Genomic DNA, 26,480 nt, shown 5'->3' with positions numbered 1-26,480 from the left:
AAACAAACAAACAAACAAACAAATAATTTTCAGCTGGCCTGCTCATTCTGTCTGGAAGGGTATGCTTTGGGTACCTTCAACATGGGAAATAAAATGAGCAGAGGTCCAGAAGCAGTGTACCTCCATCGCTTCCTCAGCCCTCTGGACCAAGTTCCCTCTGAGATCTGGGTTTCACTCTAACCATTTTTCCAGACAGTGGTTAAAACCTGGCTATCCCATTGGCCTCTGTGTCGGCCTCCAAAATTTAGTTTATAGTCCTGGAATTCCATAGTTGTCTCCCGTCTAAATAATAACTAAGCCCAACTTTACTTAGTTTTTGAACTCAAACAATGTCAACAGATTTTTTTTTTTTAAAAAACCACAATATTTCTTTACCTTGGGAATTGGAAGAGATGGGAACTTCTAGTCTCAGAATTTTAGCTTTGCTGGCTGGGGAATTCTGAGAGTTGAAGTCCATCCCTCTTCAAGTTATCAAGGTTGAGAAACACTACTTGAGCCTCCCCCAAAAACATATCTCAGCCTGTCCTTCTGGTGACCTCACTGCAATGCATCATCCCCATCTCTCCTGTCCTTCTCAGAAGACGTATTTCTTTTTTATACAGATAGTCCTCGACTTACAACCGTTCATTTAGTGATGGTTCGAAGTTACAATGGCACTGAAAAAAGTGACTTGTGACCATTTTTCACATTTACGACTATTGCAACATCACGTGTCCAAATTCAGATGTTTGGCAACCGACTCATATTTATGACGGTTGCAGTGTCCCGGGGGCCATGTGATCACCTTTTGCGACCTTCTGACAAGCAAAGTCAATGAGGAAGCCAGATTCACTTAACATTGTTACTAACTTAACCACTGTAGTGATTCTCTTAACAACTCTGGCCCGAGAGATTGTAAAAAGGGGGCAAAATTCACTTAACAACTGTCTCGTTTAACAACGGAAAATTTTGGGCTCAATTGTGGTCGTAAGTTGAGGACTACTTGTATATGGTTCCCTGATCAGTGAAATACACCTGTGGCCGGGGACATCTGCATCTTCCTGAGATTCCATGGAAATGTCACTCATGGCGTCATGGCCTCAGCACTGTCCAATGAGGTGTAAAAGGGGCGGAGTTTGAATCTTGACCTCATGACGCGCCCTTCCAAGTTTGCCCTTCCTGCTTCTCCCCACTAATACTCATGGCTGTTAATGTGGTTTTCTTCAGTGACCATAGATGCCAGAAAGGTAGCAAGGCTTTTCTTCAGGATGTTTCAGATCCCCGGGGATTCTGGCTTACCATCTCGTACAAAAATTTTCTTTGCGGCTTCAGTGGCCATTTCAGCAGCTTCCTTGTGCAAATAGGAGTGAGACGAGAGCAGGGGGTCAGTGGCCCCTTTATTGTTTCCTCCAGGAGCGGAGGGGTCTTGGGTCGCCTCATTTTTCCCGCCGTGTCCACATTTGTCTGCATGAGGGAAAAAAAAACATAATAAAAATGCACATTGAAAAAGGGGAGGGTTTTGATTGCGTAGTTGCGGTGGCTGTGTTGTTTTTTTTTTTTTACTTTTTAAAACGTTTATGGAGGCATCCATCTTTCAACCAATTCCGTTGGCTCCCAATCAAAAATTAAAAAACATTTAAAATTACGGGTAGTCCTTGACTTACAACAGTTCATTTAGTGACCAATAGAAGTTACAACTTATGACTTATGACCATTTTTCATACTTACGACCGTTGCAGCATCTCCACGGTCACGTGATCAGAATTCAGGTGCTGTTGAATTAGTATCAAGTCAATCACAGGTCACGTTTTGGGAATAACTGCTTTTTTTACTTAGCTGCCTTCTCCCAAATCATTACAGATATAGGTAGTCCTCAAGTTACGACAGCCTCAGAAAAAGTGATGTATGACCTGTCCTTGCACTTATGACCATATAGCATCACTCCTGCAATCATGTGGCTGCAATTACAACTGGTTGCAGCATCCGGTAACCCATTAAATTCAATTCTACAGATTACATACTTTTCATATAATTCTGGACACTTTGTTGAGAGCTTAAACTTTTCAAACAGTACAACTGTTCGAATTATTTGGATTCTTTTAATTTGGAAACCTGTCTCACTTTTCTCTAACAGGACAACTTTTCTATATAGAGATATTCCAGTGCTGTTAGCACAGCTGGTAGACCAGATCAGGAAATCAACTCCAGAGGAAGGCTAAAATTATTTTTTATTGAGATTGACTATAATAATAGAGTCTTGCAAGTCTGACTGATCTGTACCATTCTCCTTTCTTATATACTCAAGGAAATGCCTGTCTGGGCCTCTGCTGAATATTATCTGTCCATTGTGGACTTGAGATATTCCCCCCCCCTTCTCTTTGATAATGGAGTTTGTGCATCTCCCTCAAAGTCATCTTTTTTACTCTCTACATTGTTGTCCCCAATTCGGGTCTGAACCTGGTGCCAAAGCTGATGAAGAACAACAGGCACAAAGTGCAGGTTTTGTTTCCTTTTATTGAAGCGCTCCAAGAAAAGGGGTCCTGGCCGGAAAATGCCTAGGAACCCTGAACCATAGAATTAAGAAAGGTTTATACATTTTTCACTAAAGCAGAAGGAGGGGGTAAGGCGGGGTATATAAGAAATATCATCTGATAATAATCTAACAATTATTCTAAGCCTTGGTTAATGAATGCTTCAGGAGTTATCTAATACACATTCTATTTTGCTCCAGGCCATCCCTATTCCTAGCTTCTAGCTGAGCTATGCAAGATGCCTAACATTTTGTTACATTTATCAGATTTCTTAGAACCCAGAATTGTTACAAGCTTTTACACCTGCATAAGCTTTATACGTGTGAATAAGCATTCTTTATTCTTGCCAGACAGACTCCACAATTACAGGCTTTCCGGTCTCCTTTCAAGTGTGTGCCCTAACTTTGCTTTGTTTTAGCAGCCAGCGCATCAACATCTCTGTTAAAGTTGTCATGAATATAAAAAAAACAAAGAAATGGATCCCTCACATATTTGCGCTTACCATATTTTTACTTTATTTTTTTAATGTTTCATTTCTTTGTTTGATTGTTGCGATCCACCTGGAGTTGTTGAGAATCAGGTGGCATGTAAGTTAATATATTCTTATTAATGTTTTTTCTTAGTCTTAGCCTAGCTGAGATCCTAAGATCAATAGAAGGCATTTAGACAACAGATCTTTTTAGAGTTGGTTACAAACAGAAAGCACTGCTTTATGTTCTCTAGCCAAAATGTACATCAAATGTGTACATCAAATCTCAAAAACAAAGAAAAATTACTGATTTCTTTTTCTAGAGGTGCAGCTCCAGAGAACGTTTGTGAGCAGATGACTGTCGTGGAGGCAAAGGGAACAAAAAATTATAGACCAAGTAAATGGTCATAAAACCCCTATTGTTCCTGGCCAGATATTACAGACAAAAGAACTTCAAATATTGCAGCTGAAATAGCTGTTGCTAAGAGATATTTAAATCCCAGCAACCCAGAAGCTGTAGAAAATCTTAAATCCCTGACCAATAAGGGCAAACCTTATGCTTTCCCTTAACACAAAAGCGTATCATGAAATCTCAACTCTGAAGATACCTCAGTTTCCTCTAAACTAGCCTTTGATAATCTTGGCAATTTCAAGATGTGTTACTGGGGCATTTGGGGAATTGAAATGCACCTCTCTCCAAGTTGCCAAAGTTGACAAACATTGATCTTCTAAATGCTGTCACTGCATTCAAGGTCAGGTAGTTCTCAACTCACAACTACAAAGGAACGCAAAAGTTGTGTTGTTAAGACATTTGCTAAGTGAGTTTTGCCCCATGCCGCAACCTTTCTTGCCACCGTTGTTAAGTGAATCACTGCAGTTAAGTTAGCAACATGGTTGTTAAGAGAATCTGGCTTCCCCACTGACTTTGCTTGACAGGAAGTTGCAAAAAGTTATCACATGATCCTGTGACACTGCAACTGTCATAAATATGAGTCCATTGTCAAGATCACGTGACCATGGGAGATGTTGCAACGGTCGTAAGTGAAAAATGGTCATGTCATTTTTTTCAGTGCCATTCTAACTTTGAACAGTCACTAAATGAATGGCTGTAAGTCGAGGACTACCTATATAACACAGCCAACCACCTGTCAAGTCCAAAGCACATTTTTGCTGGTCTGACAATTATTGCGTCTCAGCTTGTCAACGAACTTGGGGAAAGGAAAAGGAATTGGAATACAGACTTCAAAAGATCAAGAAAGCAGACTGTGAGACCCAAGGACACTTCACCAGGTATCTGGCCAGACCGAGAGACACTTTCTCATAACAATATCTTTCCACCTAATTGGGCAACATGACCTGACCAAGAAGGAGGCGGGGGAATTCTATACTTTTACTATATGGGATTGGGTGGGGTTTTGCCAGAGCTGGTTTTACTTGCATGCGTGCTGAAATGATGTACTCAATAAAGTCTTACATTAAGAGTTCAGAAAGCCTCGAAGGTGTTTACTTGGTTGGGTTCGTCATTCGGAACCCTGACACCACCCACCCATCTGTTCCCCAATCTCACTTAATCATAGCTATGTTGGCTAGAGAGAGGTGTGGAAAGGAAGGTGCTGGAAATTAAATAGTAGGGCAGATTGGCCCCTTGGATATGCCCTCCCTGAATTCAAGTGTGTGCAGTGCAAGGCACCTGTGACATGTCTAAATATCTTACCTGAGCTTAGTTGCTTTCTTGGAGATGTTTCATTACCCAAATTCGATAACATTATCAGTGCTAATGGACTGGTACTGATGATGTTACCTAGTTTGGATAATGAAATGTGTGCTAGAGAGCAATCAAGCTCAGAGAGCACCAAGGACCCATCATTTCAATCCAGAGCTACAAACATTCTCCTTTATTGAAACAACTTACCTATTCTCTTGCCACTTTACCAGCACTTTACTTCCATCACTGCCATTGCTAAGTACCTGTCACTCACATCGAATTCTTCTCATTTCCATCTCTTTTTTGTTTCTTTTTTTTTCACTCTGCCCAAAACACTTTTGTGGGAACAAGTGTGTTAAGTTCCTGGCTGGACTAAACACACCTACTTCAGTCTGGACTTGGACTATCTAAAACTGGCTGGTCTACATGTGAATGTTTAGATTTTTCTAGAAGGGACTTTTGGAGAGAGGGGTACCTTCCAAATAGTCCCAATACTGAATATTTTGGTCTTCATCAGAAGTGGCAAAGGTTAGAACTTTGCAGAAGTTCATATATTTTGCTTGGAATGTGCATTCCAGCCTTCCCCAGAGTTCCTAGCCTCGGTTCTGTTTATTCATGAATAGGGGGGGAAAAACCCAATGATGATTTATTGTCAGTCAGTCATATTTGTGAAGACAAGTTGATAATGAAAATTTGGTGACATCCCCTGAATGGGCACTATACCAAATAAAATGTGTCCCTGATGCTGAATACCTTTTGATTTTGCTTATTTTTTTGGAGGAAAAATATAATAAACACAATGTCACTTAAATTTAGCAGTTAAAAACTAGGAAGGAGAACTTTGTACATCAGAAAAAAATGATTTAGTTATATGTGACTTGCGTGGTCTGCTGAAATGTAATCATGAAGCAATGTCTTCTTTTGTTTTTGTATAGCACATACTGCTGGTCCAACCCAGAACTGGAGAAAGAGAGGAGAAGAGAGAAAAAGATGGGAAAAAACATGGAAAGAAAATAAGAGCTGCAGAGATTGTTTTAGAAGGGAATAGCTGGGGAGAAAAGAGAGAAAAGCTGGAGAGTAAAGTTGATATGAGTGTGAAGAGCAGTTGATAGAACATAGAATAATAGAGTTGGAAGGGATCTTGGAGGTTCTCAGAGAAGTTACAACTGAGAAGAAAAATCTATGGTAGCTTCTCTGAAGGAAGAGAACCCAAGTCCTAGAAAGGTATCTTCACCCAAGATAGGAAAGAAGGAGAAGGTGGCTGTGGGCAGAAGGTCTTTAATAAAGCCCTAGTCGTTGGGGAAGAACTGGCAGAAGACTCCCAAGAGAGGTCCTTCTCCCAATGGGTGATAAAACCCATTGACAAGTCCCACACAGAGAAGACATAGAAGGGGATCAGCTAAGCAGATCCAAGGAAAAGAGATGAGCAGTGTTGAGCACATTCATTTGTGAATCCAGCACATTCCTCCCTTCTAGGCTTTCTTGATAATCCTGGAAATGGGGGAAGGAGATGTAGTGAAGTATGGGGAGGAAACGAAGCATTCAGGAGGAGCGTTAGAGGCCAATAGACTCTCGGTGAGAGGCCTAAGAAGAAACCCGACCTTTGTGGAAGCCAGGATTTTGTTGTTAATATCTATTGTAAATAGTTTTGCTATATACGGTAAAGAAGACCCATAAGATCCACTATCTGGGTTCTCTATGTTGGTTACCATCCTTGTAACCTTAACCACACCTCCAGTCATAAAAAGAACCTAGTCACACCATGGCAGATGGAAAGAATGGACCTCCTGGGGTCATACGAAGCTTCCTGATTTTTCAGGACTTCACCAGAGGGAAACTGGTGGAGGATCCATTTGTACCTGGAGGAAAGCAGGACACATCATAGGAAGACCTTCCCACCCTTCCACCAGTTACCTTCAAAACAGGCGTTCAATGCTTCAGTTGCATTCTTCTTTTTCAGCGTTCCCCCTTTCTTGAGATGTTTTCCAGGCGAAGGGCTTTTCTCCATGACTGCCTGCATCGTCCTCTTTTCTGTGATATTGGCATCGACGAAATCGCTTGAAGCAAAGCCCTCCAATTCGTGGTTGTGATAAAACCCATTCACAAGTCCCACACAGAGAAGCAAAAGAAGTTCTCTGGAGAACAGCATAGTTTGTGGATCGAATTGGGTGAGCAGTACAAAACTAAATGAGTTTTCCCCCAGCTCTGCCTCACAACCTCTGCCTGCCTGCCTTGGCTGTGGGAGTTAAATAGCTGAAGTGATACGGGAGTGGGTGGGTGGTGGGTGGGAAAAGAAGCCGCTGCCAATTGTTCATCTTCTTTTTTTTTCATATTGAAATTGCCTTTCTAATGAAACCGGGATCATACCCTCCAGCTGCAAGGAGAAACATTACAAATGGAGTTTTTGACCAGTTGCCAGACTGGTATTTGCTGAAGCACCATGGGTTGGAGTGGGGGAGTATGTGAGTCCTGTTTGTTTAGGTCAGTGTTTTGCAATCTTGGCAAACTTTAAAGATGTGCGTACTTCAACTTTGACATTAAAAACCTTTCACTGTGTTTTTGCTTTGAAAGCATTGTGTCTTAAAGATCTTGACACTTTCTAAGTTTTTCCGGCACAAGAGCACAATGCAGCCTTCTGATAACAGAATAGTAGAATAACAGAGTTGGAAGAGACCTTGGAGGTCTTCTAGTCCAGGGGTCCCCAACCCCCGGTCTGCGGACCGGTACCGGTCTGCGGCATGCCACAAACAAGCAAAGGCCCATCTATGGCAGGGCTTTTCAACCAGTGGTACGGGTACCACCTGTGGTACATTGGCACCTGGCAGGTGGTACGCGACCATCCCAGAAAAGTGGTAGTGGGGGAGGGGAATGAGCTGAACCGGTGGCAGCACCGCACAAGCCTGAGCGAGAGATGGCTGGAGCTGCAGGGCTGTCAGGGCTCAGTGGAAGCGCCAGGATCAGCGCTTCTTCAGGACTGTCAGGGCTCAGTGGAAGTGCCAGGATCAGTGCCAGGCTCCAGTTGGAGTTCAGCACTGATCCTGCTGCTTCTGCTGAGCCCAGAAGAAGCGCCAATCAGCTGGAATGTTGCAGCCTCTCCAGGGTCTTGTGATTTACATTCAGATGCTTGGCAACTGATTCATATTTATGACGGTCACAGTGTCCCAGGGTCATGTGAAGTGACCAAAACCTGCTGCAAACACCCAGCAGATGGGGGGGGGGGAAATAAAAACCAAACACCCCCTCACCCCACCCCCACTGCCAATCCTCAACAGAAATTCTCACAACGAAAACCTCGGACAGGAGGATGAACGCCGCCGGGTGGGCAGGCAGGTGTCTTGCTCGGCTGTGCCTTGGGGGGCACTTTTTTCAGTGCCATTGTAACTTCGAACAGTTATTAAGAGAACTGTTGTAAGTCGAGGACTACCAGTACTTTATCACTTTTTTCCTTTTTTGGTCATCAAGTTTTTGACATCTTACTAGGCGACTGGTGGTACTCGGATGTTGTCATATCCTAAAAGTGGTACAATGGGTGAAAAGATTGAAAAGCCCTGATCTATGGGATGCAGGCAGCACACAAAACCACACACTCTCCGGTCTGTGGAAAAACCTTTCTCCACAGAACCGGTCCCTGGTGCCCAAAAGGTTGGGGACTTCTGTTCTAGTCCATCTGCCTGTTCTAGCAGAAAACCTTAAACCATTTCAGACAAATGGCTGTCCAATCTCTTCTTAAAAAAACCTTCAGTGAAGGAGCACCTACAACTTCTGGAAGCAAGTCATTCCAATGATTAATTGTTCTCCTGAATTCCAGGTTGCTTCTCTCCTTGATTAGTTTCCATCCATTGTTTTTGGTCCTGCCCTCTGGTGCTCTGGAAAATAAACTGACTCTCTCTTCTTTGTGGCAACCTCTCAAATACTGGATGGATATTAAGATGGGCCACCATTTTCCCATTAGGACATATGGAATGCTATTCTCACCCTCAAACTGGGGTCTGCGAGGGTCTGGATGGGAGGGAGCAAGTTACACCTCACCCTGGCAAGATGAAGTAACCACTGGGTCTTTGGGTCCCCTGGATCTGGTGATTTTTTCCATCTTTACCTCTTTATGGGATAACATCCCGCAGACAGAGCTGGTGTGCAGTCTGGGGATCCTCCTGGACTCATGGCTGCTGCTCAGAAAGAAAGTGGCCGGTGTAGTCAAGGGGGCATTGCACAGATTCGTCTTTTGCACTAGCTGTAACTGTGTATGCACTCTCACTTCCTGATTGGGTTACTGCAAGGTAATCTATATGGGGCTGACCTTAAAGAACATGTCAAAGGTGCAATGTTTAAGATGTTGCTTGTTTAAGATGAGCGACTGTATAGATTTTCTAAATAGAAATAAGTAAATAAATAAATAAATAAATAAATACTCTCAACAGACATAGTTACTTCTGAGGTTAGTTTTATTTTGGATCAGCCAGGGAGTTGGGGCAAAGGTACTTCAATTTGGCTGATTATGATCTCAATGTAAGGGGAGCCCAGGGACCAGAAATAAGATCCATTTTGCATCAGGACATTTTTTCAATGTAATAATAATAATAATAATAATAATAATAATAATAATAATAATAATAATAATAATAATAATAATAATAATAATAATAATAATAATAATAATAATAATAATAATAATAATAATAAAGTTGGAAGGGACCTTGGAGGTCGTCGAGTCCAACCCCCTGCTCAGGCAGGAAACCCTATACCATTTCAGACAAATGGCTGTCCAGTCTCTTCTTAAAAACTTCCAGTGTTGGCGCATTCACCGCTTCTGGAGGCAGGTTGTTCCACTGGTTAATTGTTCTCACTGTCAGGAAGTTTCTCCTTAGTTCTAGGTTGCTTCTCTCCTTGATTAGTTTCCATCCGTTGCTTCTCGTCCTGCCTTCAGGCGCCTTGGAGAATAGCTTGACTCCCTCTTCTTTGGGGCAGCCCCTGAGATATTGGAACACTGCTATCATGTCCCCCCCTCATCCTTCTCTTCGTTAAACTAGACATATCCAATTCCAGCAACCGTTCCTCATATGTTTTAGCTTCCAGTCCCCTAATCATCTTTGTTGCTCTTCTCTGTACTCTTCCTAGAGCCTCAGCATCTTTTTTACATCGTGGTGACCAAAACTGGATGCATTATTCCAAGTGTGGCCTTACCAAGGCATTGTAAAGTAGAATTAATACTTCACTTGATCTTGATTCTATCCCTCTGTTAATGCAGCCCAGCACTGTGTTGGCTTTTACATCATCTCTGGAGTGAAAGTGAACAAAGGAACCTACCTGAGAGATATAAGTTATTTTTCAGCATCTCCGTCCCCCAAATCTTATCCATAAGAGTATCTGAAAAATTAGTAGCCCTGACTTTCTGGATAACAATTTTTTTCTCTCTCTCTGTGTGTGTGTGTTTAAGTACAACATTTCTCAATCTTGGCAACTTTAAGAGGTGTCTAGCTGGGGAATTCTGGGAGTTGAAGTTCACATGTCTTAAAAGTTTCTGTGATTGAGAAACATAAGGCTGAAATTCAGCAGGTGCACTTTGAATTCTAGTGCCGAGAAGGGCCAATGGGAGAAGATGCATTTGTTGAATTTATATTGGCCACAAGCTGTTCAAGAGAAAATCTATTGCTTTCTGGGCTCTTAATCCTTTTTCTTTGTCCTCAGTAACTCTCTGCTTGTTGGACTGGCGCTACAGCAAACACAATCTATAATGTGGTTGCAGATGGCCCTTAAAATTGTGTTGTATTCCCCTTAGGAGAGCTCACAAAGTCTATTCCAATAGATCTATACATTTCTCCACATGATATTGCAAAGTGCATAGAAAATGGGCAGTGCTTTTGTTGTGATGTTGTCGCACGGCTTGTGTTATTCTCCCATTGTCCCCTGGATTCGTCTTAACTTTCTTTGATATAAACAGGAGGGACGGAGGCATAGAGAGAAAATGCCACCAGGCTTTCAAGATTCCTTACTTACCATATCCTGCATTAGTTTTCCTCAACCTCAGCAACTTTAAGATGCATGGGGGAATTTTGGGAATTGATATCCACATATCTTAAAGTTGCTGAGGTTGAAAAACATTGCTCTATATATCAATAAAGTGGGCTCCAGGATTTCTGATACAATTTATTCTTTAACCTGGACTGCCTTAAGGGCCTGATAGATACACCTTCCAAATTCATAGTTGACATTATTATTTTTTTTAAATTGCTGTTGTTATTTACACACAGTGTTCCAAATAGTTCTGACTGGATTCAGTACTTTTGGCTACAAAGGGACCCCCTGATTCCCATAGAATTGAAATTTGGCAAATTTTATAAAGCATTTTATGACATAATACAAAATGTCATTAAAATTTTCCTGTGGTCAACAGGGGTCCCCAATCCCTGGGCTGCGGACTACTACCAGTCCGTGGCTTGTGAGGAATCAGGCCGCACATGCATGAGATCTAGGTACTGCGTGAAACCACATCCCCCTCTCCGGGCCATGGAAAAAATATTTTCCAGAGAACTTGTTCCTGGTGCCCAAAAGGTTGGAGCCCGCTGCTATACAGTTCAACACTGACTATTTTCAAGGCAGATACATCCCTAAATTTTTAAGAACATTCGTAGTGAAAGCAGTGCATTAGAAGCTCTGCTATCAAGCGCCAGGTCAATCAGAAAATCCAGTCCATTCAAATGAGTATGAAGATTTATTGCAAGCTTAAGCTCTCTACAAGAATCTGAGCTACTAACAGTCAAAGCAAATTGGCAGTAGATAAGAGTCAAAGGAGTTCAAGGTGGGCTGGATTTAGATCTCTTGTGGTCCCAAAGGGATTAATGATTGATGACACGTTTGACCCCTTCCTCTAGCTGGGCCATCTCCTACATCTGCCATGGTTGATGACATTGAGGAATCTGGTAAGAAAATATCTCTTATCTTTGACCCAGGCTCATGGGTTGTCTAGTTTTTTTGACTAAAGAGTAGAGGGTAAAATGCTTTAATGAAGACGAGGGATAGGCGTAGGGGTAGGGTTTCTGTAGCCCATCGTGAAACTGCTTGTGTTTCCATCCTCATCACTCATCAAAACTTCCACAAAAGGATCACAGCAGGTTGACCTACAGAGGGGAGCAAAAATAACAAGGCGGATAAATAACAGGAGAGAGTGAAGGAGGAAGTTTTAAAGAAGAGAATGGACAGCCATTTGTCAGAAATGGTATAGGGTTTCCTGCCTGAGCAGGGGGTTGGACTAGATGACCTCCAGGGTCTCTTCCAACTTTATTATTATTATTATTATTATTATTATTATTATTATTATTATTATTATTATTATTATTATTATTATTATTATTATTATTATTATTATTATTATGAGTTTGGATAGCTACAAGCTGAATGGGGACTAAAAACAAGACGCTAGAATGAAAGAATTCAGCAAGCAGTGAAAGATTTAGAGGGCATGACCAATTCACCAAGGCGACTCCACTGTTAACATGTTTCATCAGTGCAAAGTACAGGTTGTCCTCTACTTACGACCATTCATTTAGCAACTGTTCGAAGTTACAACAAAACTGAAAAAAGTGACTTACAATCAATCCTTGCACTTATGACCTTGCAGCATCTCTAAAGTCATGTGATCAAAATTTAGACCCTGGGTATGCGGCATTGTAGTTATTGATGGTTGCAGTGTGCCTGGGACAGCTGGCTCCCAACAAGCGAAGTCAATGGGGGAATCTGGTTTCAATGAATGACTGCGTGACTCATTTAACAACGGCAGTGATTCACTTAACAACAGTGGCAAAAAAGGTCATACACTTGGGCATGACTCACTTAAAAACCACCATGCTTAGCAATAGAAATTGTGGTTCCCAATTGTGGTTGTAAGTCGAGAATGACCTGTACTTATTTTCTTAAGGTGGCACATTTTCCTTGAAATGAAAACATACATTATTTTACTTTGATCCATGGAGAAAGAAAAGGAACAATTTTGAGAATATGGACTAGCATTCTGCAGGTTGAGGACTGAAACTGGAGTTTGAACTGGATGCCTCGAAAATAACTAGTCAGGGCATGACAAAAATGAAATTTTGTTCAGATTAAATTTAAATATAGTCGATACAATTATCCGCTACTAATATATTTAATATTTTTTTTCTTTACATTCATAATTATAGTTTAGTAATAACTGGGAATTTAGAATGTCATTTTTTCTCAAAATAAGGAATTGCTTTAATAAGATGGGGATTTGTAATGTCAGTAATTAGTAACGTTACATGGATGGAAAGAAATTTATTCTCTTGATGTTAAGGAATGGATTCAATATACTGTTATGATATTATTGTTATTATTATTATTTGGAATTATGGATCTATTCTAAAAATGAGAAGATGGAGCAATATTTTTTTTCTAAATAGTGTAGATCTCATAGGTTTAAGGGCCAAATTAATTTCATATTGATATTATATAGTCATTTTTTCTTTTTCCTAATTTTCCTCTCCCATTATGTTCAGTTTGCTTTCAATCTTTATAACGTATGTAGGATTTCTATTACATAACTACTGACATTATTTTTGTTATTAATAAAAAAATAAAATGGTACTGCTTTGATTTTTTGCATTGAACAGAGAGTTAAAATAAATTTGTCATAAATTAAAAAAAACCTGGAATTTCAAAACAAGAAAAATAAAATTAAAACATACTTAATACATGCGCTGTCCTAAATATTAGCTAATATTAATAACTGTACATTTTGTGTGCTTTAGCACCAACAGTTTTTGCTACTGCTTACCTAATAAAGATCTGGCTAAAATCTCTGTAATAGTGGTGAATCTCTGTGTTTTGTAATTTTGGTTTCAAATTAATAAAAGCATTACTCTAATTTTGGATTGTTTTCCCCTGGGAAAAAGATATTTCATAGCTGGAGATTAAATTAATAAAGACTGCCATCTCTTTGCATCTTTCTTTTCTATTTTTGCTAGAAAGTTTGTAAGCTCCAGAGGGCACTCTTAGTCTACCTCAGAATGGTTAGAAGCCTGTTGGTTTTCACAAATCCTCGGGAATAAGCACATAACCAGCATAGCATGCAAGCTTTTATCAATGATTAATTACTCGGCTTGTTCTTTACATATAACAAGAAGCTCAACCAATAATAAAGGCTGAGGGATATTGCTAGTGTTGAGGGATATTGTGTGCTGAAAAGTGGATAGTGCACATTCGTAAGGCAGGCAAGGGACAAAACAAGCTTTGGGGTGTCATGTTGTAAAGTCCAGGGCAGGGAAGGCGAAAGCTGAGATTTATTTGCACTTACATTTACAAGTAGTCTTCCGCTTTCCACCACAATTGAGACCACAATTTGTGTGGTTAAACAAAGGGGTGGTTGTTAAATGAGTCGTGCCCAATTTTACCATCTTTTTCCCTATGGTTTTTCAGCGAATCACTTCAGTTAAGTCAGGGGTAGGCAACCTTGGCTCTTTTATGACTCGTGGACTCCAACTCCCAGAATTCCTGAGCCATCCATGCTGAGGGGAAAGGGAGAGGTTTCCAAGCTGAGTCATGGCTGGCTCAGGGATTCTGGGAGTTGAAGTCCACGAGTCATGAAGGGACCAAGGTTGCCTATCCCTGAGTTAAGTGATTCATATGGTCTTTTAAGAGAATCTGACTTTTCCTATTGATTTGGCCTGTCGGAAGCCAGCTAGGAAGGTTGTAAATGGTTATCACATGACCCCAGGATGCTGCAACTGTTGTAAATACATGCCAGATACCAAGCAACCAAATTTTGATCACGTGACCGTGAGGTTGCTTCGTCGGTTTTTAAGTGTGAGGAAATCTTATTTTTCAGTGCTGTTGCAACTTTGAACGGTCACTAAATGAAAGGTTGTAAGTGGAGGACTACCTGTATTTATATCTCACCGTAATTATTATTCCTTTTATAAATAACTCAAGGCAAAGACACCTAATACCCCTTCCTCCTCCTCTTTCCCCCACAACAACCATCCTGTGAGATGAGTTGGGCTGAGAGAGAGAGAGGGACTGGCCCAAAGTCACCCAGCCGGCTTTCATGGCTAAGGCGGAGCTAGAACTCCCAGTCTCCTGGTTTCTAGCTTGGTGTCTTAACTGCTAGAACAACCTGGTTCTCAGTTGGGAATTGGGTATGTCCAGTTTAATGAAGAGAAGGACGAGGGGGGACATGATAGCAGTTTTCCAAGATCTCAGGGGCTGCCCCAAAGAAGAGGGAGTCAAACTATTCTCCAAAGCACCTGAAGGCAGGACAAGAAGCAATGGATGGAAACTAGACCAGGAAAGAAGCAATATAATAATAATAATAATAATAATAATAATAATAATAATAATAATAATAATAATAATAATAATAATAATAATAATAATAATAATAATATCCCAGGTCCTGGGAAAGGACTCGATAGGTAGACAAAATGCCAAATCCAGTCTGAACATCTGGCTGAATGTGCGATGATTAATAATAATAATAATAATAATAATAATAATAATAATAATAATAATAATAATAATAATAATAATAATAATAATAAAGTTGGAAGGACCTTGGAGGTCATCTAGTCCAACCCCCTGCTCAGGCAGGAAACCCTATACCATTTCGCACAAATGGCTGTCCAGTTTCTTCTTAAAAACTTCCAGTGTTGGAGCATTCACCGCTTCTGGAGGCAGGTTGTTCCACTGGTTAATTGTTCTAACTGTCAGGAAGTTTCTCCTTAGTTCTAGGTTGCTTCTCTCCTTGATCAATTTCCACCCGTTGCTTCTTGTCCTGCCTTCAGGCACTTTGGAGAATAGCTTGACTCCCTCTTCTTTGTGGCAGCCCCTGAGATATTGAAACACTGCTATCATGTCACCCCTCGTCCTTCTCTTCGTTAAGCTAGACATACCCAATTCCAGGAACCTAGAACTAAGGAGAAACTTCCAGACAGTTAGAACAATTAACCAGTGGAACAACCTGCCTCCAGAAGCGGTGAATGCTCCAATACTGGAAGTTTTAAAGAAGAGACTGTCTGAAATGGTATTGGGTTTCCTGCCTGAGCAGGGGGTTGGACTAGAAGACCTCCAAGGTCCCTTCCAACTCTTGTTATTCTATTCTATTCTATTCTATTCTATTCTATTCTATTCTATTCTAGTCTAGTCTAGTCTAGTCTAGTCTAGTCTAGTGTTCTCCTTCAGCTTCAGATTAAAGGAACTTTCACAGAAAACAAAAGGAAGTTCAAGTAAAATTGAATTGGAAAGATTCAAGTTTGAAATTTGTGTTACGTAGACAAGCATTATGTTTAAAACTGCAGGAAATTTAGTTTTTATTTTCAGGGCGGGATGCAATCATTTTAATTTTCTTTGCATCATTTTAAGCAGTCATTGCTAGAGACTAACTGGAGCAGCATGGTGGCCTAGAGGGGAAGATGCTCGCCTCCCACTCAGAAGGTTGAGAGTTCAATCCTAGACAGCAATAGATGTTTCTCTATCAGGGCGCAAAGAGAAAATATCTTCTGCGTACTCCCTTTAGGCGTCAGGAAGAGCATCCTGGCCAGTAAACACTCAGCTCCCTTCAGTTGCCCTGACCCCACCCCAAGCAAGGGATTACAGCAGTGGTTCTCAACCTTTTTAATGCCGCAACCCGCAACCGGTCATAAGTCGAGGACTAAACCAGTTGTAAGTCGAGGACTAAACCGGTCGTAAGTCAAGGACTACCCAACTGGTCATAAGTCGAGGACTTTCCCTGCCCGGGAGCACCGCACATGTGTGGTTCCGCCCCTGCGCTGGCCGAGGCGTAGCTGGCAAGCGGCAGAGACGGAACAGGCCGACCACCAGCTGGCCCAGCTCAAGGGAGGTAAGGCACCCGCCAGAAAAGGGAAAAAAAAAATGGCGGACAGCCTTGCTTGGCGACCCCCGTGAAATGGTCGATCGACCCCAAATGGGGTCGCGACCCATAGGTTGAGAACCACTGGATTACAGGATCGTAAAAAGAAAAAAAAAATGCTGGAGACTAACTGAGATTGTGGGAGTCTTACTTCTCCCAAACACCCCAATTAGTGAGAAGAAGGCTAGATGAGGCTCCTTAGATGAAAGACAGTGGCGGTAGGAGCTGCCAAATTTTTGAACTGAGGAAAATGGGTTTAATGTTCTTTTCAAACTCCACACCTTCTCAAGTTTGCTGGGCAGTCTTGCGAAAGTGTAGAGCAGTGGTGGCGAACCTATGGCACGGGTGCCAGAGGCGGCACTCAGAGCCCTCTCTGTGGGCACGCGCGCCCTCGCCCCAGTCCTGGGCCTTCAGCTGGGTTTTATAAAACCTTTTTGCTTTAGGCCTCCGCTGCCGTGTGCAAAAAAAAAAAAAAGGTTCAATCAATCAGTCAATTTCAACTTCTCGCGGGTAAAAAAAAATCTCGCAAAGTTGGAATTGATTGATTGAACTTTTTAGTCCCACCCGGTCTGCCGTTACCACCACAGCCACGCCCACCCAATAGGCCACACCCAGCCAATGGGCCACACCCAGCCGGCACCTGACGATGCATAAGTGGGTTTTGGGTTGCAGTTTGGGCACTCGGTCTCTAAAAGGTTCGCCATCACTGGTGTAGAGGTTTGAAACAGAGTTAATCACACACTTTCCAGAGAATATAATGAAGCCAGAGAAAAGTGATCTTTCAGAAGCTGGTGCCCTCTCAAGCCTGCTGAAATAACTGTGGCCCCCATAGCTCTTCTCCTCGTTTTTGGCCGGGGGGGCGGGGGGGGAGAGAATGAACAGTGGTGTAGAAAAAGTGTACTTGAGGACCAGAAAGGAGAACTGAACCTCAGTGGTGCAGTGGTTGGAATGTAGTATTGCAGGCTGACTCTGCTCCCTGCCAGGAGTTCGATCCTGACCGACTCAAGGTTGACTCAGCCTTCCATCCGTCGGAGATTGGTAAAATGGGGGGGGGAGGAGGGATATGCTGACTCTGTAAACTCTAGAATAGAATAGAATAGAATAGAATAGAATAGAATAGAATAGAATAGAATAGAATAGAATAGAATAGAATAGAATAGCTTAGAGAGGGCTGTAAAGCACTGTGAAGCGGTATATAAGTCTAAGTGCTATTGCTATTGTTAAAGCGGCCACAGCGTAATAGCTGACAAAGCATCTTAGACTTTATACCTCTGGAGATGCAGCAATTTGCACTGGCATAACTCAGGACTGTTTGAAGCTCTGGCATGCAGACGTTGGACGAGACTGGGTGATTGCTGACGCAGATGGGAAAAAGATTTTATGACTGATTTCCTCCCCCCCCGAACAATGGATGTATACGCACCTATATTCGCACACCATATGCTTCATATCACCTTCTTTTGGGGTGCAAGTGAGGCCAGAAGGATTTGCACTGATTTTGACGGTGACGGCACTTTGGGCATCTACTGCAGTGAATGACATTTGCCATTTATGATGATAGCATTCTGGCACATTTTGGAAGTTGCCCCTACATTGCATGACAAATTCTTTGAGACGGTACACAGGTGGGATCTCATCAGTCGCCTGTTGAATGGCAAATGTGTTAGTTAGTAATAAAGCCATAGTACATGAGTACATTCATTTAAAATGCAAGTGGAAGGACATGTAGATATTCCTTTTCGCAATACGGCAGACCCTGGATCTCATAGGTCAGTGATGGCGAACCTTTTAGAGACCGAGTGCCCAAACTGCAACCCAAAACTCACTTACGCATCGTTGGGTGCCGGGTGGGTGTGGCCCATTGGGTAGGTGTGGCCCATTGGGTGGGCGTGGCTGTGGTGGTAACGGCAGACTGCGTGGGACTAAAACGTTCAATCAATCAATTCCAACTTTACAAGATCTTTTTTTTCNGGCGGCGGAGGCCTAAAGTGAAAAGGTTTTATAAAACCAAGCTGAAGGTCTAGGACTGGGGCGACGGTGCGCGTGCCCACAGAGAGGGCTCTGAGTGCCGCCTCTGGCACCCGTGCCATAGGTTCGCCACCACTGTCATAGGTACAAGCCACAGAAGACAAGGTCCACACGCGAGGGTCTAAGTCAGGGGTCTTCAAACCTGGCCCTCTTATGACTTGTGGACTTCAACTCCCAGAATTCCTCAGCCAGCCATGCTGGCTGAGGAATTCTGGGAGTTGAAGTCCACAAGTCATAAAAGGGCCAAGTTTGAAGACCCCTGGTCTAAGTAAACTGATTTATTGCTAAAATGCCCAAATGCACAGGAATCTTGTCAACTAACGCTTCACACCTTCTTGGAGCTAGATAAGGGTCAACAGAATCATGGGGGAGGAGGGGCTTGGACTTAGTCTGCTTGTGGCCACGTAGGGATTCGAGGCTGATCCTTCCTTTAACTCTGCCCCCGGATTCTGTCACTCCTTCTCTACCACAGGACTAAAATTCCCAGAATTCTCAGCCAACTTCCTGAGAACCCTAGAACCTGCATTGGTTGGAACGGCACTGACTCTTTCTTGAGAGGCTGCCACAAAGAGGAGGAGGGGGGTGTCAATTTATTTTCCAAAGCAACAGAAGGCAAGACAAGAAACAACGGATGGAAACTAATCAAGGAGAGAAGCAACTTGGAATTACGAAGAAGCTTCCGAACAGCGAGGACAATTAACTAGCGGAACGGCTTGCCTTCAGAAGTTGTGGGTGCTTCGTCACTGGAGATTTTTAAGAAGAGACTACACAGCCACTTGTCTTAAGTGATATAGGGCAGTGGTGGCAAACCTATGACACGGGTGCCAGAGACGGCACTCAGAGCCCTCTCTGTGGGCACACATGCCGTTGCCCCAGCCTTGCCTCTCCCCGCGACCCCCTCCTCTCCAGCAGCCCCCCTGAAGGAGAGTCACCCTCGAGCGTGGCCCACACGGAGCAGCGCAACCAAGGACATGGCAGCCAGGCAGCATAGACAAGACTCTGCCCTCGCACCCCATTGTGCACAGTTGATGCTGCAGGGCATGGGCAGAGGGTGTGGCCGCCATAGCGCTGCTGGGCTGCCTGGGCGATCTGCGGTGGGCCCTGGAGGCGGTGAGTGGTCCTGTGGGCAGACGGGGTGGGGGATGAGGGGGCAGAGCAGGGGCGGGCAGGGGGGTGGAGCGGGGGCGGGGCCAGTTTTTGGGCACTCTAAAAGGTTCTCCATCACTGATGTAGGGTCTCCTGCTCGAGCAGGGGGCTGGACTGGAAGACCTCCAAGATCCCTTCCGGCTCTATTCTGATTCTGCCTACATTATACTATCCCTCTGTCTACATTATGCTCATTTCACCATAACAATTTGTTTTTTAGAATCATCTAACCATCATACCAAAGGAACAGCCCCTCTTTGAGGTAGATGGGTGGTTTAGAAATGTGAAGTATAAATAAAAAAAAACCCCAGTAATAACAGAAGGCTGGGTGATGCTCTGAACTTGCAGTGTTTCTCAACCTTGGCAACTTGAAGATGTATGGATTTCAATTCCCAGAATTCCCCAACCAGCATGGCTGTTTGAAGAATTCTGGGAATTGAGGTCCACAAATCTTCAAAGTGCCATGGTCGAGAAACACTGAGAGATGTTTAACCAGCATGTGGTTAACCAGCAATGGAGAAATGACTAACATTAGGATACTTCCTTCTACATTTGTACCCTGATGTATATGTGTGGATGGAAACATGCTTTTCAACTCTCCCCTTGGAAGGGTATACATACAGGTAGTCCTTGACTTACAACCATTCATTTAGTGACAGTTCAAAGTTACAACGGCTCTGAAAAAAGTGACCTACAACAGTTTTTCATACTTATGACCGTGGCAGCATGCCCTTGGTCATGTGATCAAAATTTGGATGTTTGGCAACTGGCAGGTATTTATGATGGTTGCACTGTCTTGGGGTCATGTGATTACCTTTTCTGACCTGATTTTGACAAACAAAATCAACGGGGAAGCCCGATTCCCTTAACAACTGTGTTACTAACTTAACAAACTGCAGTGATTCACTTGACAACTGTGACAAGGAAGGTCGTAAAATGGGGCTAAACTCAATCACTGTCTCGCTTAGCAATGGAAATTTTAAGCTGCATTGTGGTCATAAGTCAAGGACTACCTATATAAAAGAGATGGCTTTTTTGATCGGTCTCCATGTTGGGCCAGTTTCTGCTACCATACACTGTTGCCACGGTAAACGCAAGCATTGAACCTAGCAGAAGAAATTCTGTCAGTTTATAAGATGCTGCAGAAATCAGATTATGAGTCCTTGGCAATCGGGGGTCTTAAGCAGGAAAAGAACAGAATTCTTCCTGCAGGATTAAGTAAGGACTAAATCGCCGTGAATAAAATGTCAGGCTTACCAATGCTGTTTCAGGAATAACGCTGATGGGAATTTTCAGGTAGTTCTTAGCAGAACCGCTGCTAGCAGTGAATGTCACAACGCTGGAAAAAAAAACATTGGTGGATTCATTAACAACAAACGATGGTCTCCCCGCTTCTGCCGCATTACCATGTTTCAAAAAACTTTTCAAAAGTATTGCTTGCTTGCTCTTATGTTGGAAGTGCTTCTGAGTTGAAAGGATTAGCCCGTGACGTCATCATTGCTCGGGAGGGGGGGGAAACCCAGTTGGGGGCTCCATTATGTCCCTGTTAACTTGCCCACTGAAGTGGCACCCATATATCTACCCGCTTTCAAACTGCTGGGTCAGCAGGAGCTGGAGTGAGTGACAGGAACTCAACCTGCTACGTGGCAGCAACCAGGTCAAGAAGCAACGGGTGGAAACTGATCAAGGAGAGAAGCAACCTAGAACTAAGGAGAAACTTCCTGACAGTTAGAACAATTAACCAGTGGAACAACCTGCCTCCAGAAGCGGTGAATGCTCCAACACTGGAAGTTTTTAAAAAAAGACTGGACAGCCATTGGTCCCTTCCAACTTTATTATTATTATTATTATTATTATTATTATTATTATTATTATTATTATTATTATTATTATTATTATTATTATTATTATTATTATTATTATTATCCTACCGATTGTCAGCCTTGTGTTCTAACCGCATGAACCACCACACTCCATTTCAAACGTGTTATATGGGCCGTTATATTAAAGTTTGGGTTTTGTGCCTTGTCGCATTAATTAATGAGTTTAATTAATCAGTGGAAGGGCTTATCTCCAGAAGTTGTGGGCGCTCCATTACTGGAAATTTTTAAGACGAGACTGGGCAGCCATTTGTCTGGAATGGTATAGGACAGTGATGGCGAACCTTTTAGAGACCGAGTGCCCAAACTGCACACCAAAACCCACTTATGTATCGTCGGGTGCCGGGTGGGCGTGGCCCAGTGGGTGGGTGTGGCTTCAGTGATAACGGTAGACTGGGTGGGACTAAAAAGTTCAATCAATCAATTCCAACTTTGCGAGATCTTTTTTTTCCCCCGCGAGAAGTTGAAATTGATTGATTGATTGAACCTTCTTTTTTTTTGCACACGTTGGCGGAGGCCTAAAACGAAAGGTTTTATAAAACACAGCAGAAGGCTTAGGACTAGGGCGATGGTACGTGTGCCCACAGAGAGGGTTCTGCGTGCCACCTATGGCATGAGTGCCATAGGTTCGCCACCACGGGTATAGGATATCCTGCTTGAGCAGGAGGATGGAGTAGAAGACCTCCAAGGTTCCTTCCAACCGTGTTATTCTATTATTCCTGGCGACTCTCTGAACAAGTTCTTGGAGTTTTCTTGGCAACATTTTTCAGAAGTGGTTTGTTGTCTTCTTGGGGCTGAAAAAGAGGGCTGGGCTCAAAGTCCCCCAGCTACTTTTGTGCCTAAGGCAAAACTAGAATTCAGGTTTCCCCTAGTCCAGGGGTAGGCAACCTTGGCTCTTTTATGACTCGTGGACTTCAACTCCCAGAATTCCTGAGCCAGCCAAGCTGGCTCAGGAATTCTGGGAGTTGAAGTCCACGAGTCATAAAAGAGCCAAGGTTGCCTGCCCCTGCCCTAGTCCAATGCCTTAAAGCATGACACCAAATTGGCTCTCATTCAATTAACAATATTCCTTATCTAGCTAAACAATACATTCCCCTCTTTATCCAGAAAGCATTTTTCATTCTCCAGGTAACACATAGATCAGTGGTGGTGAACCTATGGCACGCGTGCCAGAGGCGGCACTCAGAGCCCTCTTTGTGAGCACCCATGCCATGCCCCGGAGATGGCAACCGTCCCTCTTCAACCAGCCGCCCGAGGTCCCATGTGGCCGGATGCATCCCAGCAGGGCTGGTTTCCCTCCCTCCCTCCACCCGTCCCATCCCTCCTGGCCTCGCATGCTCTCCTTTTCCTGGGCACAACCCACTGCATTGCCTCCTCAGCTGTTGGCCAGCTGTCCAGCTCAGAGGTGGCTTCTCTGAACTGCTGGTGGTGGGCTGTGGAGCCTCAGAGTGTGCTGGTCGAAGAGCCGGCAGTGTGTGGCTGCTGACAGACACCGTCGGCCCCCATGCGCTCGCTGGCCTCTGTGTGTGGGGTCTGATGGTGTCAGGCAGCAGCTGCCCCAGGCCCTGCCTCACCTTGCCCCGTGGCAATGGTATCCCCGCCCTGCCTCGCCTCGCCTCACTCCACAGGATGAGCCTCCTGCCCACCACCCCACCTGCCAGAGACCCCCTGGATCTCCCCCAACCCTGCCCACTGGCGTCCCTTTCCACGAGCAACATCGAGGTGACCACACCCACTTTGGCCACACCCACCCAGTCTGCCATGACCACCACAGCCATGCCCACCTAGTGGGCCACATCCCACCTGGCACCCGGTGATAAATAAGTGGGTTTGGGGTTGCAGTTTGGGCACTCGGTCTCTAAAAGGTTCGCCATCACTGACATCGATTCTCTCTCCGCTTTTCTCTCTTGACAAACTCCCATCTTTACAAGTTCTTGATATCCACCACGGCAGTGTTAACCTACCTGGAAGCATAGCTGTCATTTGTAATGGGGGCATTAAAAGTTGCCGTCAGGGTAATATTCTCTCCTGTGTTCAGGAAACCTTCTTTTGGTTCATAGCTGATAAGGAAACCTCGATCATCCCAAACTTTAAAATCGTATATTCTAGCTGCTCCATAGTTGACCACCATGACAGAGTGTTTCAAGGTCCCACCGGGTGCCATTGTGCCTGGGGAAAAATAGCAATGTGCTCACAATATAGCTGAAATATGATCATAGTACAGATCATCCTCGACGTATGACTACCATTGACCCCCAAATTTCTGTTGCTAAGCAAGACAGTTGTTAAGTGAATTTTGCCCTAATTTACGACCTTTCTTGCCATAGTTCTTAAGTGCCGTTGTTAAATCTATATAAATGAAAATGTAAATGTTTGTTTGTTCAAAATCTTAAATCTCCGAAAGTTCTTCACCGATTGCTTTGAACTTTTGATACAACGTTGCATTCAAATACGCGCGTGTTTTTATATACCTATATTATATAGATGTCACACCTGTGACAGGTAAAACATGCTTTTTTTGAAAAACAGTGCCATCTGTTGGGTGTAAAAGCAACACATGCTTTTACCAGACTGAGCCACAGCAATGCGTGGCCGGGTAGAGCTAGTTAGTAATATGTGTCAACGCTGCTAATATTGAATATTCTTGCTTTGACAAAATATGCAGAACTATCTGGTACTTTTAGAGTTAATTCAGATGAGAATAAGAGAGGAGAGAAAAGCACACAGAAGGGAACGGAAGTGAATCTTTGCCCTTCAGACTAATTGGAAGATGTGAATCATGACCCCAAAATAGGGGAGGGGAAATGCCTGGAATGTTATGTGCAAAGGAAGGGAAATTCAGATCTTGGCATTCTCCATGCCATGCTGACACTCCTTTTACACTAATAAAGGCTTTTTAGGTTAAACAATGCCTGAAAGTTCTTCAAAGTGTTTCATTAGTCAGACACATGACAATATGGTTGTTAAATGACTCTGGCTTCCCCGTTGACTTGGCCTGTCAGAAGGTCACAAAAGGGGGGGTCACATGACCCCCCCGGGACACCGCAACCGTCATAAATACGAACCAGTTGCCAAGCATCCCAGTTTTGATCACATGACCATGGGAATGCTGCAATGTTTGTCAGTGTGAAAAACGGTCCTAAGTCACCTTTTTCAGTGCCGATGTAACTTTGAACAGACACTAAATAAACTGTTGTAAGTAGAGGACTACTGTGTCCTGAAATATCAATTTTCTATGAGCTGCCGTAGGAAAAACTCTCCCACATAAATCTTGCTTCAATTTCACTTATTTTGAGATGATGGTTCCCCAGCTGAGTTAAACACAAAATATTACCAATGAAAAGTGGTTCATTTGGGAAAACACTGTCCTGTCAAAAATCATAGCTGGTGACAAAGGAGAATTGCTCCATATATGTGTGGAGGATCCTGAGTCACCTAGGCCAGTGGTGGCGAACCTATGGCATGGGTGCCAGAGCCGGCACTCAGAGCCCTCTCTGTGGGCACACGCACCATCTCCCCAGCCCCGTCTCCTCCCATGGCCCCCTCCTCACCAGCAGCCCCCCTGGAGGAGAGTCACCCCTGGGTGAGGCCCACGTGAAGCAGCGCAGCCAAGGACATGGTAGCCGGGCAGCGGGGACAAGACTCTGCCCTTGCGCCCCATCGCGCGCAGATGATGCTGCAGGGCACGGGCGGAGGGCGTGGCTGTCATGGCGCTGCTGGGCTGCCTGGGTGATCTGTGGCGGGCTGTGGAGGTATTGGGTGGCCCAGTGGGCAGGGCGGAGCAGGGACGGGGTGGGGGGCAGTTTTGGGGCACTCGGTCTCTAAACGGTTCGCCATCACTGACCTAGGCGAAACCCACCTACTAGGATCAGTATATCTGATGATCACATCCTCTTCATCAAGCTTCAGAAGGATTAAATAATGAAAAAATGCTAGAAAATGAACCAAAAACAAAACTGCTAATTCTGTTATTGCTTATGTATTCCGTTCTGCTAAGGACTTACTATTTTGGCCTTCCAGAGGCAGAATCTGCACACTTTCGGTTGTAATGGAATCACCACTGATTCGTACGAAGGGGAAGTTGCCTGGAGAAATGCCCTCCACTTTCAGCAAGGTTCTCTGGAAGGAAAAGATGGAGAAATATCTATTAAAAATCTCCCACATTCGTCCTGTGCATATTTATGAATTAAATGAGAGGCGTATTACCAGTAGTGCTTGACTTAATAATAATAATAATAATAATAATAATAATAATAATAATAATAATAATAATAATAATAATAAAGTTGGAAGGGATCTTGGAGGTCATCTAGTCCAACCCCCTTCTCAGGCAGGAAACCCTATACCATTTCGGACAAATGGCTGTCCAGTTTCTTCTTAAAAACTTCCAGTGTTGGAGCATTCACCGCTTCTGGAGGCAGGTTGTTCCACTGGTTAATTGTTCTCACTGTCAGGAAGTTTCTCCTTAGTTCTAGGTTGCTTCTCTCCTTGATCAGTTTCCACCCGTTGCTTCTTGTCCTGCCTTCAGGTGCTTTGGAGAATAGCTTGACTCCCTCTTCTTTGTGGCAGCCCCTGAGATATTGGAAGACGGCTATCATGTCCCCCCTCGTCCTTCTCTTCATTAAACTAGACATACCCAGTTCCAGCAGCCGTTCCTTATATGCTTTATTATTATTATTATTATTATTATTATTATTATTATTATTATTATTATTATTATTATTATTATTATTATTATTATTATTATTATTATTATTATTATTATTATTATTATTATTATTATTATTATTATTATATTTGGATTTATATCCCGCCCTTCTCCTCACGGACTCAGGGCGGCTGACAATCAATTAAAATACATAAATAA

At 43.3% G+C, this 26,480-nt stretch overlaps 1 protein-coding gene across 1 annotated transcript in view; it reads right to left on the bottom strand.

The window, feature by feature from the left end:
- Positions 1 to 26,480, bottom strand: part of LOC107290877 (von Willebrand factor A domain-containing protein 7-like) — a 77,375-nt gene that overhangs the window by 20,310 nt on the left and 30,585 nt on the right. The window contains exon 10 of the mRNA XM_015819815.2: positions 16,458 to 16,473. Within this exon, the coding sequence (XP_015675301.2) occupies positions 16,458 to 16,473 (16 nt within the window). The remainder of the gene's footprint in view (positions 1 to 16,457; positions 16,474 to 26,480) is intronic.

The sequence above is a fragment of the Protobothrops mucrosquamatus genome, unplaced genomic scaffold (assembly GCF_001527695.2).
Source record: "Protobothrops mucrosquamatus isolate PMUCROS unplaced genomic scaffold, P.Mucros_1.0 scaffold993, whole genome shotgun sequence".
NCBI lineage: Eukaryota > Metazoa > Chordata > Lepidosauria > Squamata > Viperidae > Protobothrops > Protobothrops mucrosquamatus.
Note: the sequence above shows the minus strand (reverse complement) of the source record. Positions and strands in the feature narration are given on the sequence as shown.